Source organism: Symphalangus syndactylus, chromosome 8 (genome assembly GCF_028878055.3).
Source record: "Symphalangus syndactylus isolate Jambi chromosome 8, NHGRI_mSymSyn1-v2.1_pri, whole genome shotgun sequence".
Lineage (NCBI taxonomy): Eukaryota > Metazoa > Chordata > Mammalia > Primates > Hylobatidae > Symphalangus > Symphalangus syndactylus.
The window spans coordinates 26,363,998-26,381,543 of NC_072430.2; the positions used below are offsets into that span (position 1 = coordinate 26,363,998).

At 43.1% G+C, this 17,546-nt stretch overlaps 1 protein-coding gene across 4 annotated transcripts in view; it reads left to right on the forward strand.

Annotated features, from left to right (window-relative positions):
* TTC7B (tetratricopeptide repeat domain 7B) overlaps positions 1-17,546 on the forward strand; it is a 278,705-nt gene that overhangs the window by 137,426 nt on the left and 123,733 nt on the right. For all 4 annotated transcript variants that reach the window (XM_055288412.2, XM_055288413.2, XM_055288414.2 and 1 more), the window contains one exon: positions 3,748-3,885. In XM_055288412.2, coding sequence (XP_055144387.1) covers positions 3,748-3,885 — 138 coding nt within the window. The remainder of the gene's footprint in view (positions 1-3,747; positions 3,886-17,546) is intronic.

Genomic DNA, 17,546 nt, shown 5'->3' on the forward strand with positions numbered 1-17,546 from the left:
GGCCCTGTAGTCCCTTTTTTGATATAGCCATTCTGCCAGTATCATGACTCTTTTTCTTAAGAGAAAATACTTTCTAGAGGGTATACCTGGATAGGAAAAAACAGTAGAGGTTTAAAAAGAGGGTTGTTTCTTAATTCCTGGACCAGCTAGCAATGTCCGTTGGTTAGCCTGGAGCTTGGAGCTTCTCTATCTTCTACCTTGAAGCAGGTATCTTAGTTCATTCATTCATCCATCCAGTATTGGCTGAACATTAATGCAATTGTATCTAGGTTAAACCACAGCTAAAATGACCATGGGAGGAACCTTAAAAGGAGAAAGAGGCCCCCAAAGGGTGACCTTTATAAGCCTCTCAATTTGCCCTGGAGTGGGGGAGAATTTTAGGATAAGTCATTTATTGGATCTATAAAGCTCTGGTTTTCACAGCAGGAGCTTGATGAAACTCTTATCGTCCTGCCCTGGTTGTCTCTTCCATCTCCCGGCTGTTGCCAGACACTGTGAAGTCCCAGGCTGTGAGAACTCACTTCTGTTCCCTGTCACTGCTATTATGAGGGAGTTTTTGCCAGACCCTCTGATTCCTTTGAAACATTTTCTTAGTATTTGGCCAGGATATCAAATTTTAGGTCTATTTCACCACTCATCATTTATTGGGTTTCTGCCTTGTGTATCTATCACTAGGCGTTGTGGCCCTGACTTGAAACCTTCAGGATCATGTGTGTTGTAATAGTGAATTCCTTAGCAGAAAAGTGATGTGTACTGAGCACCTGAGCAGAATGGGCGGGCTCCTGGAATCAAAAGATCTTGAGGGCTCACGTCCCCTTCCCTCATTTTACACATGAGGAACCCGAGGCCCAGAGCAGGCAGAATGCGTGCATCACACAGTGGTCTCCTGTTCCTGCTAGGAGATTGTGCTGCCCCCTCCCCATAGTTGTCACCGCTTACCGCCAACCCCCGGGGCAGCCCAGGGGAGAAAAGGGAATCATAACTAAAGCAAGAGAAGGGATTTCCCTTCTTGCCCTCCCCACACATACTGTTTAGTGGGAGGTATAAAATGGACTGAGGTGAGTATAGACATGGAGTCTGAGCATAATAACATACATGCATGGAAAGAAGGAGGGGTCAGAAGAGGCCAGAACTCATGAGAGGGCAGCTCTCTTGCCTTTGATTAAAACTTTGAATGGCCCACCGATGTTTACAAGAGCAAATCTGCTTGAGTTACCACCTCTTTTGATTTGGAGGCTCTTTGGTGTCATTGGGCTTACTTCCTCTCAAGGAAGCAGGTTGCCCAATAGTCAGCTGGTAACTTAGGATGGTGTCATTTACATTCTCTACTTGCCTTGGTGCAATCAGGGAAGCATATAGGTGAGGAGGCTGGCACTTGATGGCATTCAAGTGAACAAGTCTCCCCAGGCTTCCCCACCAGGTCATCCATGGAGCCAGCTCATCTTGGCCTCCTGGTCAGCATTCCCTCATCCCAAGCTGGGTCCTTGGCAGGTAGTTCCCTTTGGGCAAACTTGGTTGGTTATGGTGTAAAAGTTCTGAAAGCATGGTGACTGTACATTTCAGATTACCTGGACAATTCTGATTGAAAACATTATGTTCCATTGTCAGATGGTATGTTCAGTCTGCAATTTGGAAAACATGGCCACCTCTCTAAAATGCTTGCACTAAGTGGAGATGTCTTTGGAATGATGTCTCCAACTCTCCTGCTTCTTAATTGAAGTGATAGAAACTAATAATACTGAAACATTTGAGATCCCTTTGAGACAGTCAGATTTGGCTCTGTGGTATGTAATTTCCAGAAAAATCTCTTCAGGGGATGTTGAAATCCAGTGATGTCATCAGTGGATATGAAGGACAAGGTTTCTAACCAAAATGATTATGTCTTCCCTGTAAATCATTTCAGAAAATGCAGGTAGAAATCTAAATGAAGTTGCCTCTGGAAGCCTTTTTTCCATATCCTTTGACTTCTCGATTTTTTAGTTTTTAGACAGAAAATGAATGTGCTCAATTTCAAAACCAAAATGAAAATTGCTGTGTTTTTTGGATGTCAGAAAATTGTGTTCTTTGTTGGTTCTGACTTTAATTCAGAAGCATGAATTTGTCCATAGCTTCTCCACCTGCAAGGTATCATTTAGAATTGTGCTATTTTCTAACTACAAATCAAATTAGTTTCCCCTAGGAGAATGGGATTATAAGAACTTGATTTGCAGAACTACCACTGAGGCAATATTCTGGGATATTTATTATTTGTGGGTCTGTTTGAGGTTCTATATTGTACCTTTTTAATCAAAAGATACTGATACTTTCTCTAAAAATGAAAAGAATGCATTTGGTATAACTTGAAAATCTCTCATAAATAGTATGTTTGTTTTGATAGCAAATAAATAAAATGAGACCATTTGCAACAGGCCCTGTTTCCTTCAGAGCTGCTTTTTTTGGGCTCAAGAGGGACTCCTAACAAGAAAAACTTAGAATGAAATCTTCAAAAGCAGGCTTGTTTCCGTAAGAGATGACTCACTTTGTAGGAAGTGGCCTGTCTTATATATTCTTATTTGTCTTTGACATTTAACAGCAAGGAGTTTTAAAGTGAGTAAGTACTGATGGGTGGCTAAAAGTAAATGCCTTGGACTCACACACAAAGAAAATGCATTTTGTCTCATTAGTGAGAGGGAAGGTGTGTGTGTGGCCTTTCTGAATGTCAGGGGGAAGATCAACGTCAGCCTGCTGGGACAAGTGACCCTGAACCTCATGTACCACTTTCACAGGAAAGACTGGGGGGGCCTTTCTCTGCTCCTCCAGACAGATGGATCTGCAGACTTCTGTTAATTAGCAGGGGGAAAAAGGCAGTCGAAATCTAACTTTGTTGATTCTGAACTTGCTATTAGTGAAAAAAGGAAAATGAGCTAGCTGTTGAGTCTCAGACATGTCATATATTTGGAGGAATCTGTAGAGAAATTAAATTTTAGAAGTAATGGGAACAAGTTGCCATAAAGAGCATTGGATTTCTGGATAGATGAGATTAATAAGTTTGAATGTACCAGATGTATTTCTGTGCTAAGCATAGAAAATTGACGGTGTTCTCTTGAGTCCTCTGTGTTAATATCTTTTAAAGTAAAAATCTGCTTTCTTCTTGTTTTCTCTTATATATCTGTGTTGTGCTTCCTTAAACAAGATTGAATCCGTCTTTGTGTTCTGTTCAAGTGAAGATGTCATATAGGGATTTGAATGTTGCTTGGTGATAGAGGAAAAGTAAGATATATCTCTGTAGGACTCATGGAATTTGATGACACAATTGGGTGTTGGGAAATGCAGGACTGGGAATTTTCTCCCACTCTTTAATGTAGAGCAGAAGCAGATTCACGAGTGAGGCGCAGCAGGGCCTCACTTGATGGATGATTCGGCTGCTCTAGAGTGCAGCTGCGTCCTCCATGAGGCTGGCTATGAACCCGAGCCCAGGGAAAACTTTGTATCGGCTGCCAAGGCTTCCTCCAAATGCCTGTTCACAGGTACAGGTGCCCTCTAGGTTCACAATTCCAGGACTTCAGTGTTTGGATCATCCCATGTATCATGTTCTGCGGTGCCCAGGGGATTTTGAATAAATAACCCAAGATGAGAGTCCTCTGCTCATTCCTACCCTTGTCTCCATTCCCTTGGCAAATTGGTAGGGGCAGGAGGGCCTAGGTGGCCTCCCCACCATGCAGCACTAGGTTCTCTCTCCATCTGCTTCTCTCTTCCGTGTTTTTTCAGGCCAACCGGGATGCTGTGCTGAGCAGGATACCTGAACACAAGAGTGACCGCCTCATCAGTCTGCAGAGCGCGTCTGTGGTCTATGACTTACTTACCATTGCTCTTGGAAGAAGAGGCCAGTATGAGATGCTGTCAGAGGTACAGCTGCTGAGTCTGGTTGACATCCAGATGGTGGGTGGCAGTTGCACGGTGACCCCAGGGAAGTGCTGTGAGACCTGGTCCTGGGCCCCCCTCTATTAGTGGCAGCCATGTGATCTTGGGCCAGTCACTTCACTTTGGTTTTCTCCCCTGTAGAATGGGCCTTGGGCTAAATGATTAGGTGGTGGAATTGATCTAGTCTTTTACCATGAGGGTTCCATAACCCACCGGGCTGTGAGTTTGTGTGTGAGGGAAGGCAAACATTTCTCAAGCAGTTTCTCTTTCAGTTAATTTCCACCAACTGAAAATCTCCCATCTGTGATATTAATTTCCTCATAGAACAGGTTTCGTTTAAAGTATCAGTGTGTACAGTGAAATTGCCAGTGGCCTGACAATTTCAGGCACAGAGTGTTATGTTAGCTGGTGTAGACCATTTCATATAAAGGAGACAGTCTTCTTTTAGAGTCTTTTGCTTGTTCGGAAGGGACCCTCGTGGATTTCAGATCTTGTGCAAGGTACTGTCATCTTCTCACTCCCTCAGTTTCTAAGAAACCCTTAGGATGGAGGCTTGACTCTTTCACAGTTTCAGGAGAAGCTGGTTCATCTTGGGCTATGGTTATGCATTATTAGGTTCCTGCCCAAAATATCAAATTCTACCATGGTGAGGTAGAATAACAAGAACATTATTTTATCTTTTCTTTAACAAAATAGAAAAAAATCCCTATTTTTTAAAAGGAACTTTTCCATGTTATTTATCTTTCTAAATTTATACCCATTGCAACAGCCTCTGGGCACGAGGACAGGGAATGAAATACAGTAACAGATTGGCTGAAATCAGATAAGTGCCCGACTCACCCTCTAGCCTGCCAGTGCATCGCCACATTAGGCAGGAACCTTGGGGAAACAGATGAGCCTGTGTGGCTTGAATCTTTTTTTAGTCCATGGTTTGGTGACTCTACAGGGCAGTGGTTACTCAGCCTCACAATCCGGCCCGACAAAGCAGTGTGTGCAGATGCCCCCACCACATGCGGCTCAGCCCCGGGACTCAGTCCAGGCTTAGGATTGGCCTAGGTTGCTCATCACTAAATGGATCGAACCTCTCCCGGTACCTTGATTTCCTGGACCCCCCTTCTCCCCACCACCTAAGTTCCTGTCAGCTGCGTCCACCACAAAGCCCGTCACTGGGGACGCCACCCAGCTCACAGTTGAATTCCTTTAAGGTGAATTTGTTCCTCCAGACAAAACACATATCACCTCTCTAGGTCCAAGGATGACAGTGGTACGCACACATCTACTTCCATCCTATTGGGTAGCAATGTTGCCTTTCCCAGCTCGAAATCTCCTAGGTCCGAAACAGGAGTGAGGAGCTTGAGGTGTCTGGCCCTGTTGACTGGCTGGGTGGTCTCTGCCCCCGGGCTTCCCATTGTTCCATGAACATTCTAGGGGGTGGTCATCACCCGGGTGGTTTCCTCTGCAAGCTGCGGCTCCGGGGCCTGTGCCTGCTCCTGGCACAGAATACTAGGACCTTGTTTTCACCCAGATGACTTCTGTCTTGATATCATATGTAGCTCCCATCTCGTGGTGGTGACCTGCCTCCCAGATGACTGGGTAGTGTGGTTGCGGGAACCTTTGCAAGTCAGAACTTCACTCCCCTAGTCACATTGCAAAAGGTGGTGCGGTGCCAAAGGTTGCCTCGGAGAAGCTGGAATAGGAGGGTAGAAGAAAGGCAAATTTATTACTTTATATCCCCCAGAGCCTTTTGAATTTTGTACCATATCTGTGTTTTATCTACTAAAAATCTCAACCAACTGATAAAATATATGAAATGGAAGATGTTTATTTCTTCAACACATGTATGTACTATCACCTCTTCTGTGCCAAGGGCTCTGATTAAGGCCAGGGATACAGCCAGGAGCAAGGTGTGGCTCCTGCTGACAAGCTGCCCCCAGCCTGGAGCTGCCAGGTGTGACAAGCAGCTGAGGCCCATGTGCTGACGGGGGCGGGCCTAGCACAAGCTCTGCATGCCTTATCTAGGGGTCTGATACTTGGCTTCAGCCTTGCCTGTGCCTACCACTTAGGCAATTGGAGCGAGCATTCACCAACTGTGTTGTCTCAGATCATCCGACTAAAACAGTAGAAGTCGTAGGAGAAAGCTCACAGCATCTCAAGGCTGCCTGGCTCATGGTCGGATAGCTCAGTTACTGAAGATAGGGGTTAGGTCCACCCTTTGCTGAGCGTAGACCCTCTCTCCCTCTGTCCGAGGCCACATCCTACTCTGGGTGTTCCACTTGTCTTATTTCCTCATTTACTGGGGTTTTTCTGAATCCATTTTTTTTCCCTCCTCATCTGCCTTTCCATTTTTTCAGGACTTTAAGTTAAAAGGGTAACTGGATTTTTTTTTAATTGAAGTACAATTCACGTAACAAACCTAACCATTTTAAAGTGTAGAATTCAGTGGCATTTAGTACGTTCATACCACTGTGCAACGATCACCTCAAATTGCAAAACCTTTTCCTCACACTAAAAGAAACCCTATACCCATTAAGCAGCCACTCCCCATTTCTCGCTCCCACCAAGTTCCTGTCAACTACTAATCTGCTTTTTTTCTCTATGGATACTGATTTGGGGTATTTCATATAAATCGCCAATATTTGGGCTTTGGTGTCTGGCTTCTTTCACACAACATAATGTTTTCAAGGTTATCCACATTATCCATTGTACAGATCTACCACAATTTGTTTTTCCACTCATTAGCTGATGGAAATGTGGGTTGTTTCTACCTTTTGGCTACTATGAACAGTGTTGCTGTGAGGATAACTGGATTTTAAACTTCGTATATTACCTTTCTTTGAGCTCCATAAATGTTAGCAGTTATCGTTATTATCATTTGTCTTAGAGATATGTTATATTTGTCTGTCTTCATTTCTTCCCCTGTGAGCAGGGCGATCTTTCTGAGACACAGGAGTAGACATGCCACCCTTCTGTTCAGAAATACTCGGCAGACCCTTGTTCCTTCTTTTTTCTCTTTTTGTTTTGTTTTCCTCTCCGCCCATAATGAAATTGACTTCATTGTTTATCTTTCCGCCATATGCAATAGTCCTGCATGCTCCTTGGAGAATCAAACAATACATGCAAAATATAGAAAAGGAAAGAAAAGTACCTTAGAATCCAGCTCTCCTGAGATAGTTGATTACTCATTGACATTTTAGAGGCAATCTTTACATCTGTCTTTATGAATAAATGTGTGCATTATGTAAGTTTTGTTGAATGGGACAGTATCTTGCACATTTTATTGTGGATATCCCCTATCTCTCTTCTCTCCTCCATTGGCACTTCACCCATCTCTGCCTCCTCAACCCCAAACTCAGGTCATCAACATAGTGTGTCACGGGCTCTAGAGTCAGAGAGCTTTGGTTTGAGCTCTGGGTCTGCTATGTACCAGTCGTGTGAGCCTAGGCACGTCATTAACCTCCTATGCGTCAGTTTCTTTTCCTGTTAAATAGGGGTAATAATTGTGTGTATGTATATCTCAGACAGTTGGGAGATACACATTTGTTAATCCATGTAAAGTACTCGGAACAGAGCCCAGCACTTAGAGCTCATTAAGTGGCATCAGTATGCTGCTGCTGCTGCAGTTACTACCACTGTATACACAGGAGTTACTAGGCACAGAGGAAGCAACAAAGGATACAAAAAGATCTTTTGCCTTCAAGAAATTTCTATTCTAATTAGGGAGACCACATAGAAACAAACAAAAAGATAATCAAATTAGAGAATACATAATAGTGCAAAGCATGTTAATTGGCAGGTGAATGGAATAGGCCAATTGCAGCAGAGTTTATAGGTTGAGAGTGCCAGTAAGAGATTATGAATGACGGATATATGAACTGGCTCTTCAAGGCCTGATAGGCATTAAGTGGTCTAGGAGGAGAGAGACCCTCTTCATCTTTAAGCTTGCGGAGCTGTGAAGGCACTGGACCCGAGGGAACAGGAACCCAGGGCTTCTCTCATGGAGAAGTGGGAGGAGAGGAGCTTGGAAAGAAAGTGTGGGGCCTGATTGTCAGCACCACAACCTGTTGGCAGACTTTACGTGTGCCCCTTGCAGATGCAATCTACACATATCACCCTGTGGCTTGTCTGTGAGCAAGTCATCTTTGCCTCAGAAACGTTGCTAGATCTTCTTTTACATGGGTGGAAGCTTTTGTGGACAGAAGTGTCCATAAAACCATCAGTCAATTGTGAGAGAGAGAAGAGGTCTTACCTCCTTCTCACCCTGTCCTTGTGCTTTCCATCCTTCTCTTGTCCCCAACCAGCATTAACACTTACACATCAGGCCACAGCATGTCTTCCTGCTTCTTGGCTCCTCTCCTTGGCTGACCTGGGCCTACAGGCACCACAGAGGGTGGGGGCACCTCTGCTGCCACTGCCAGCACGTGTTCCTCTCTCCTGTCCTTGGCACCCTTGTGCGGTGGGTGTGTTGTGCAGCATTGTGTAGACCCAGCCTTTTAATAACTGTGCTCACAGGGGTAAGCGGGAGCGGAGCCTCTCTTTCTCAAGGAGGCTGGCCTTTTTCTTGTGCTTATTCAAGATGGAAGGCTGCTCTCCCATCTCAAGACCGGCCGCCTCTGTGTGCACCACATCATCGTGCCTTTCTTTCCTTGTGGACTTTTCAACCAGATGCTGGCCAAAGAGCATTCTACAAAGGAGACACAGACCAAAGGTTTATCACATCCTCGTTCTGACAGGTTTAAATAGAAGAACAGTGTTTACCATGTCTCCAGTGCTGTGAGTTTTTGTGTTTTTAAAGACTAATTGTGAGCCCTGCTGAAAGGTTTGTGTAGGAAGGAACACTTCTTTTTTTCCTCTTCATTTTAAACAGCAGCACTAGTTGGCATGACAACCTGCGCTATTAAAAGTAAAGCAGCAAGCACCGCTTCCTCTGTTTTTCAGAATGAACCCAAGCTGCTAAGGAGGTTTGTTTCTTGAATTTGACTATTAATGGCTCCATTTCGACAGGATATTATGGGGTCCTTTTAGAAGGTTGTGCGTGTCCCCCCTCCATAGGCAAGGCAGCTTTAAAGACAGGAATGGTATTTTTATCTTTCCTGTTGAACTCATATTCATGTGTTTATGGTAAATCTCAACAGCACCATAGTTCTGTGGGTAGAACTGTCTGACTAGTGATTGTACCAAAAGGACATTTACACCTCCCTAACCTAAATGCTTATTTAATCAGGGAGCACAGTGAAAAGCATTGCACATCTAACAACGTCTGCTTGCCAGGCCCACCATTTGTTTAAAGTTCAGCATTGCCTGCAGTCCCGCTTGTACTGCAGAAACCCAGCCTTGAGCTAGGTGCCAAGGTTTCTAGAAGGTATCAGTGGGCATGACACAAATGGAGCCGTAGACTTCTGAGAAATCAAGGCAGAGTGTTTGGCTAATGCTAGGTGGTCCATAACAACTTGCTGAATGCACCAGTGCTGCAAAGCCAGTGTGCACCCTCATCCTGCCCCCTTTTCTTTGGTTTTAGAGGTCCCTAGATTTGCAAGGAAATGTATCTTCCCCAGGCAGGCCCAAAGGTTAAAGGTCATTGAGTGGAAAATGGGCAGCAGACTAAGGGATGGGCCTGGCTTGGGGCAGAGCACCTGGACAGTTCCCAGCTCTGGTCCAGCTTTGTGAGTCGGCTCAATAGGAACCATCTTCACCATTTTTGCATGACACCCTGCCCCAAAGAATGTCAGCCTCTGACATGGCCCCTGGGATCCCCATTCTCACCATTATGGAAATGTTCTTTCGAATTAAGCATTGCTTTCTTAACGTGGTCCTCAATGAAAATGCCAACACGCTTGGGAGGAATGGAAGGGGTTTAAACTCTTAGGGTAGCATTGTTCAGAGAAACAAGGAATCTGGTATATACCTCATGGTTTTGTTTTAGTTCTTTGTTTAAAAATTTTTTTTAATATGCCATATCAACCTTTTTAAAGTGTAAAATTCAGTTGCATTTAATTACATTCACAATGTTGTGCAACCATCATCACTATCTATTTCCACATTTTTCCATCATCCCAAACAGAAATTCTGTACCCATCAAGCAATAACTTTTCATTCTCTCCTTCCTGATACCCTAGTAACCTCTAATCTAATTTTTGTCTTTATGAATTTGCTTATTTTGGGTACCTCATATAAAAGGAATCAGGCAATACTTGCCCTTTTATGTCTGGCTTGCTTCACTTAGCCTAATGTTTTCAAGATTCAGCCATGTTATAACAATATATCTGATAGCATTAATCAGAACTTCATTCGTTTTCATGACTGAATAATATTCCATTGTATGTATATGTTACATTTTGTTTATCCCTTCATCTGTCAGTGGACACCTGGGTTGTGTCCACCTTTTTGCTATTGTGAATAATGCCGCAGTGAATACTGTCCTTGGACTTTCCTTCCTTCTCCTGTCCCCAGCCAACATCAACACTTGCACATAATGACACAGCATGTTTTCCGAGTTCCTTTTTTCAGTTCTTTTGGGTTTGCACCTAGGAGTGGAATTGCTTGATCATATGATAATTCTATGTTTAACTTTTTGAGGAACTGCCAGACTGTTTTTCACAGTGACTGTACCACTTTACATTCCTACCAGCAATACACAGGGTTCTAATTTCTCCACTTCTTCACCAGCCCTTGTTATTTTTAAATTATTATTAATATAGACATTCTGGTAGGTGTGATGTGATATCTCATTGTGGGATTGATTTTCTTTTCCCTAATAACTAATGATGTTGAGCATCTTTTTATGTGCTTATTGGCCATTTGTGTATCTTCTTCGGTGAAACTACTATTCAAGTCTTTTGCCTATTTTAAAGTCTAAATAATAAACTCTGGTCAGCTACATTTTTAGAGATACCACACCTGCTTTTTTTTTTGTAGAGATGAGACTGTAGAAATCAGCTTGGGCTGGTCTCAGACTCTTGGCCTCAAGTGATCCTCCTGTCTTGGCTTCCTAAAGTGCTAGGATTACAGGCATGAGCTACCATGCCCTGCTTCACTTTCTTGAAATGTCTTTTGATGTGCAAAAGTTTTAAATCTTGATTAAGTCCAGTGTATCTATTTTTTGTTTTGTTGCTTATGCCATTGGTGTCATAACTAAGAATCCATTGCCAAATCCAAGGTCATGAAGGTTGACTCCTTTGTTTTCCTCTAAGGATTTTACAGTTTTGCTCTTATATTTGAGCTGTTTGTCCATTTATGGGTTTTTTTTTGTATATGGTGTGAGGTAGGAGTCCAACTCCATACTTTTGCATGCAGAAATCCAGTTGTCCTAGCACCATTTGTTGAAAAAACTATTCTTTGCCCTATGCAATGGACTTGGCACCCTTATCAAAAATCAATTGGCCATAAATGTATGAATTTTTTCCTGGAATCTTAATTCTGCTCCTTTGGTCTGTATATGTATCTTTATGTAATACCATACTATTTTAATTTCTGTAGCTTAGTAGTAAGCTTTGAAATCAGAAAGTATGAGTCCTTTAACTTTGTTCTTTTTCCAGTTTGTTTCTGGATCCCTTACAATTCCATATGAGTTTGAGGATTGGCTTTTCCATTGCTGGAAAAAAAAAAAAAAGTTGAAATTTTGATAGGGATGCATTGAATTTATAGATCACTTTGGATGGCATTGCCGTCTCAACAATGCCTCATAGTTTAACATCAGACATGTGTTATAATCTCAGTTCTGCTACTTTACATGCTGAATATGAACTTGAACAGATTCCATTACCTCTCTGAACCTGTCCCCTTATATGGAAAACATAGAGAATAATAAGATCTACCTTGGAATGTTATTGTGATGATTAAAGAGATAATGTATGTTACTGCAAGAAGTGCATGTTACTATTATTATTGGTGGTATTAATAATCTGCTTTCTAGTGTAAAAATCTCCTTTGTATGAAATAATAACTCTGGCAGATGATCCTTGACCCTTATATAGGGAAGTACCCATTGTACAGTAAAAAAAAATTCAGCCCTGGAGTCAGGGAGATCTGTGTTCAAATTCTGGCTCTGCCCTTTCCTAGCTGTAAGACTTTGAGAAAGATACTTGGCTACTCTGAGCACCTACCTCAGAGACTGTTAGGAAGCTCAGTAAGATAATGGCTATAATGTAGCTAGCACAGCAATTGATGGGTAATATATATCATTCGATTCCTCTTTGGTTATTAGAAAGGATTAATCTAAAATGAGTTTCTTTGTAATTTCTACCTATTCTGTCTTTTTGGAGCAGTAGGGCAAGTCCAGCCCCACCTCACTGTCAGTCTACCAATTTTTTTTTTTTGGTTGGTCTTATTATCTATTTTGAGCAGGTAATATATGCACAAGGGAAGTATTGCAACAGAGCCAAGGGGAAACATGAAGAGGAAGTTACTTGTGTATTCTTCTAAAGACTGACTATGAATCCATAGGCCACTATGCATATGTGTGTGTTCCCCTTCAGTGCAAAAGTAGCATGCCACAGGACGTAAAATGTATGTTTTATCCAGCTGGTGATCTATCCTGAAGATTGTACCACATTCATGTGTCTAGATCTGCCTCTTTCTTCACAGGTGGGAGAATGTTCCATAGTAAAGATGCCCTGGTGATGGATGGCTCCTTCTCCCTATTGAGTCCACCAAATTTTGAAGACAGTTGTCATATTGTCTTTTTTCCTTCAGCCTAAAGTGCCCCCAGTTCCTTTAGAACAAGGGTCAGCAAATTAAAGGGTCAGATGCTAAATATTTTAGGCTCCAAAGGCTAAGAGACAAAACCAAGAATAGCATGTAGGTATAACAAGAGAGAAAACAAATTTCTGCAAAATTTTAATCAATGAAACTCAAAATATAATGAGTACAACTTTTGTAGCATAGATCCATGAATGAGAAGAATGGGGTTGTTTGTGGGGGTAGGGGATAACATTTTGCTTAATTTGGGTTTAAAGTTAATACTCCCTCTCACCAAATTGTTGGTGAATGTTCTAAATGCAATTCTTAACTTTTGGGCTCTAAAAACAAGCAGTAGTTCACATTGGGCCTTCAGGCCATAGCTCAGCGACCCTGCTTCAGTCCTTTCTGCTATGTCATCATCTCCAGTCTTGGCAACTCCAGTACTCCTCCCTGCCTCCATGTTTGCTGTGGCCCTCCTTAAGGATCTCCAAAAGAATGGATCACAATTCTCTGTCCTGCCTTCATTCAAGCATTTACTGTGCGACTATTTTGTACATGGTATGTCCCAGGCTGCTGCACTCTCAACTCCTTACTTCCTCCCTTAGTCCTGGCATGGGCTAAGTGGTAGCCATGGTTGAAGGGTTAAAAGCCAGTGTCCCAAGCCAGGGAAGAGAGACTGAAAAGACCAAAAGGTGAGAGGCAATTAAGGAGACAGGAGGAATGGAATGCCCATTTTGTGAATTCACTGCATTTTGCAAGGAACAGCTACAGTGGCAAAGCAGCGGATGGAGTAGTATTTGAGTAGGACCCCGGAGACCCCTTACTCAGCGTGCAAGCTTGGTCTACTTGATTTGTAGAGTTGAGAGGAGAGCATGCCAGAAAACTGCATCCAGCATTCAAATTCTGTAATAAAGCCTGTGACCTTTGAAAACAACCCACTCTACTCCTCTCACCGTGGTCAGAGGCAATGATATCCTTTAAGTGTTTGCCAAAGCAATAAAACTCTGAGACTTCCCTGCTTGGAGCAGTATTGCTGTTTTAAAGCAAAAAGAGAAATGGGAAGAGGTGGGGCATGGATACATTTGCTTTATTTCCAATATAAGGAGAGAAAACTTGGGCAAGCTTTGATGTCTATGTTTTCTCCAAACTTGGGGCGAGGAAGGGGACTTTTATTTGTAGCCAAGAGTCCCATAAATATGCCTTTTAGAAGCTTTTCCTGGACCCAGGCCCCTATAGATAGACCTCTCAAACTCCGTTTTAATTTGTACTTTCATTTTTAGTTAATTTAGGAGTGCCGAGCACGGTGGCTCACACCTGTAATCCCAGCACTTTGGGAGGCCAAGGCAGGCATATATCACCTGAGGTCAGGAGGTTGAGACCAGCCCAGTCAACATAGCGAAACCCTGTCTCTACTAAAAATACAAAAGTAGCCAGGCATGGTGGTGCACGCCTGTAATCCCAGCTATTTGGGAGGCTGAGGCAAGAGAATCACTTGAACCCAGGAGGTGGAGGTTGCAGTGAGCCGAGATAATGCCATTGCACTCCAGCCTAGGCAACAAGAGCAAAACTCTATCTAACAACAACAATAAAAAATTTAGGAGTAAGAGCTCTGAACTGAGGATCATGAGATGTTGGCTCTGACTCCTGTCTCCTCTCTGGGTCTTAGTTTCGATATCTGTAAAGTAAGAATGGGATCAGATAATCTCAAAGGCCTCAAATTGCTCTGTGATTCTGTCAGTCTGTGGGTCTAAGATGATGGCCCAAAATGTTTGAATAGCTTACAGAGTTTTTTATTGCTAAAAGTTAAGGAAGTGAAATATTTTGTATATATCATGTTTAAAAACAATCAGTTACATAACTGCAAGGAATTTGATTAACTGACTCGTGAAGTATACACGATATGGAAGAGAAAGTCTCCCTGATGAACTGAAGGATCTATGTCATAAGAACTTTTAGGATGTGGCTGACTTGTCTATGAGGTAAATAATGATGACAGTTCACTATGCTATTTGTTGTCTTTTAATAGTGATGAATTTTGGACGTAGACTTCAGGCTAAATTTGAGGCGTGTCTGATTATTTTATTTCTGCCCCCTCCCCAGTGGGATTTGGATGCAGAATCTTACTCTTGAATTCCAAAAATAGACTTTGGCTTTGCTGTGCTTGTGGTACTGTACAGCTGTCGCTGCCACGCACCCAGTTTGTGTAATTGGGCTTTGTGTACTAGGGAGGTAATTGCTAAATCCCTTTCTGATGCCAGAAAAGCTTCTCATTCCTGGAGCCCCCTCAAAGATGGCTGATTTATGAAAAGCCGGAAAAAGAGACTGGAAAGGCATAAGCTCTTGCTACCAAAAGAAAACATTTTTGCAAGTGACATTTTGACTTGCACTTAAATGATTAGGATGCCATTTAGAGTCTAATTATTGTTCTACCAAATATTCATGGTATTAAATGAATGTTATCTGGGATTAGAGAGGTGGCGGTCATGTGATTACAGCGAATGGACCTATCTTTCCTGGTAGAAATAATACCACTGCCAAATCCATCTTCTTTTCTTGTGAGGGAGGTGATTTGGAGATGTCACCTGCTGTTTTGTGTGGGTGACTCAGGGATCTGCAGCTCTGGACTGACCCCACTTCGCTTCCTAGGCCCACATTGCCATCCCTCCGCTGGAGGGGCCAGAATCTAGCTCATGCCACTCAAAGACTCCTATTCACACTGCCTTTGCCATCCACTGGCGTGCCCACCCTCATTCCCAGGGGTTCTCATTCTCCCCTTCATCTGCCCTTCAGAACCCTGAAGATCTACTCTTGCTTTGTTTCATAAAAGCCAACCCATCGATAGCCTTCATTGTGGGCCACTCTTTTGAGCATTTCACATGTATTTCTGCATTTAACCCCCATTACAACCCCATGGCTGGGAGTGAGGAGCTTGGATTAAGCCTAGGCAGCCTGGCCCCAGAACCAGTGCCTTTACCATGTGACTGCTCTTTTTGCCCTCATGCCCTGAGAGCTGGACTTGAGTGATTAAAGCACTCTCTTATATGTCCCCCATGCACAGAACACCTGCCATCTTCTGAAAAGTCCATTTTCATCAATGCATCTTTTTCACTGGAACCATTATTAAAATGTGAATGCAGCTAGGTACGGTGGCTCAAGCTTGTAATCCCAGCGCTTTGGGAGGCCGAGGTGGGCGGATTGCCTGAGGCCAGGAGTTCAAGACCAGCCTGACCAACATGGTGAAATCCCGTCTCTACTAAAAATACAAAAAATTAGCCGGGCCTGGTGGAGGGCGCCTGTAATCCCAGCTACTCGGGAGGCTGAGGCAGGAGAATCGCTTGAACCCAGGAGGCGGAGGTTGCACTGAGCTGAGATTGTGCTACTACACTCCAGCCTGGGTGACAGAGCAAGACCCTGTCTCAAAATAAATAAATATTAAAAAAATTAAAAATGTGAATGCTTTTATTTTATGTTCTCCATCTCCCCACAACATTAAAACTGCAGTTTTTTACTCTGTCACATACACATATGATAGGATTCTTAAAAAGGGATAGGCAAACAACTGGGATGAGAAAACAGCCTAAGTGGCAAGGGTTGTAGATAGCAAATGCCCCCAGTGACAACCCACGTTCCTTTTTACCGTGGGTGCATTTTTTTGGCAGGGAGTCTCCTTTTGTAGTTGAGGTATGGTTGACCTGAGCTGCTTAGGGGTTTATGTAATCTTCATGTTTACGGAAACATAGGGGAGGACATGTTATATATCCAGGCAGCATGCCTGGCATCAGCATTTCAGGAGCATCTGAAGCTGTCTGGGCGCTTTTCCAAAGCCGGCGTGCCGTCACTGTATCTCATAAGATGCCAAGAGCCCACTGGCAGGCAGCGCCATCGGCTGTGATGCCAGAGCTCACACACCTCTGAATTGGGGTGGAGGGCTAATTTGTAATTGACCCAGATTTCCTAACTCTCTTTAGGACACTCTCATGGCTTGTTATGGGAGGTGGGTTGTTATCATTATGAGAAAGAGGTCCAAACTAGGAGGGAACTGGGAGAGATGCTGCCTGTAGAGGAAACACAGGACTCATGTAATCTTTGTCGATTGTGAACTTTGCGATGGGCCGGAGACGTGGCACCACTGGCTGCCGTGGTGCTGGTGGATATCGTGGGATAAGTAAAGTTGATTGACACTTCTACTAGCTGGAAAAGTCTCAGTCCTTAGTAGCCTCAAGCAAGCATCCCCATTAGCAGCAAAAAAAATATTGCTGAGTCTCTGAAACAGTTCAAGAAGCATGTGGCCTTTTTAGGGGCCTTTTATTTAGTTGTCCTTTGTTTTCTCCAGCATTAGTGGGCCTGATAAGTGAAGTGTGAGTGACACGATATAATTAAAGTTCCAGAGGCAGTAGTGTTGTGGTGAAGAGCTCAGTCTCTGGAACCAGACCGCTTCACTCCCATCTGGCCCCACTACCAACTCTGAGGCCTGTGTACCCCCTTAACAACTCTGCACCTCAGTTTCCTCACCTGCAAATGGACGATGATAAAGGGACCTACCTGCCTTGTACTTTGCAGGGCCCTTAGGGTCACCCAATGAGGCAATGCTTGTAAAGTAATTAAAATAGTGCCTGGCTACAGAGTGTTACCACACTTGTTAAATAAAGAATAGGCATACATTCTGGTCCAGTTCTGTAAAGTTGTGCCCTATTCTCAAGGGTCTCAGATTGAATCCTTTTCTAAAATGAGGAAACATTTCATAAAGTTTTGTAAATATTTTGTAAAGATATTTATTTCTGATATAATGCATTGTAAATTTGAGTTTTCATACATTGAATCTGGGTAAAGTGATAGGTATGATACAATTTGCTGTGTTTCCATTCCTAATGTAAGAATGTTAAAATTTTTAAAAAGGGATAATAGCTAACCTTTGTTTAGTACTCACTAGCCTGTTTCTGAGGAGCTATTTCCTGTGGCATTGTATGTAG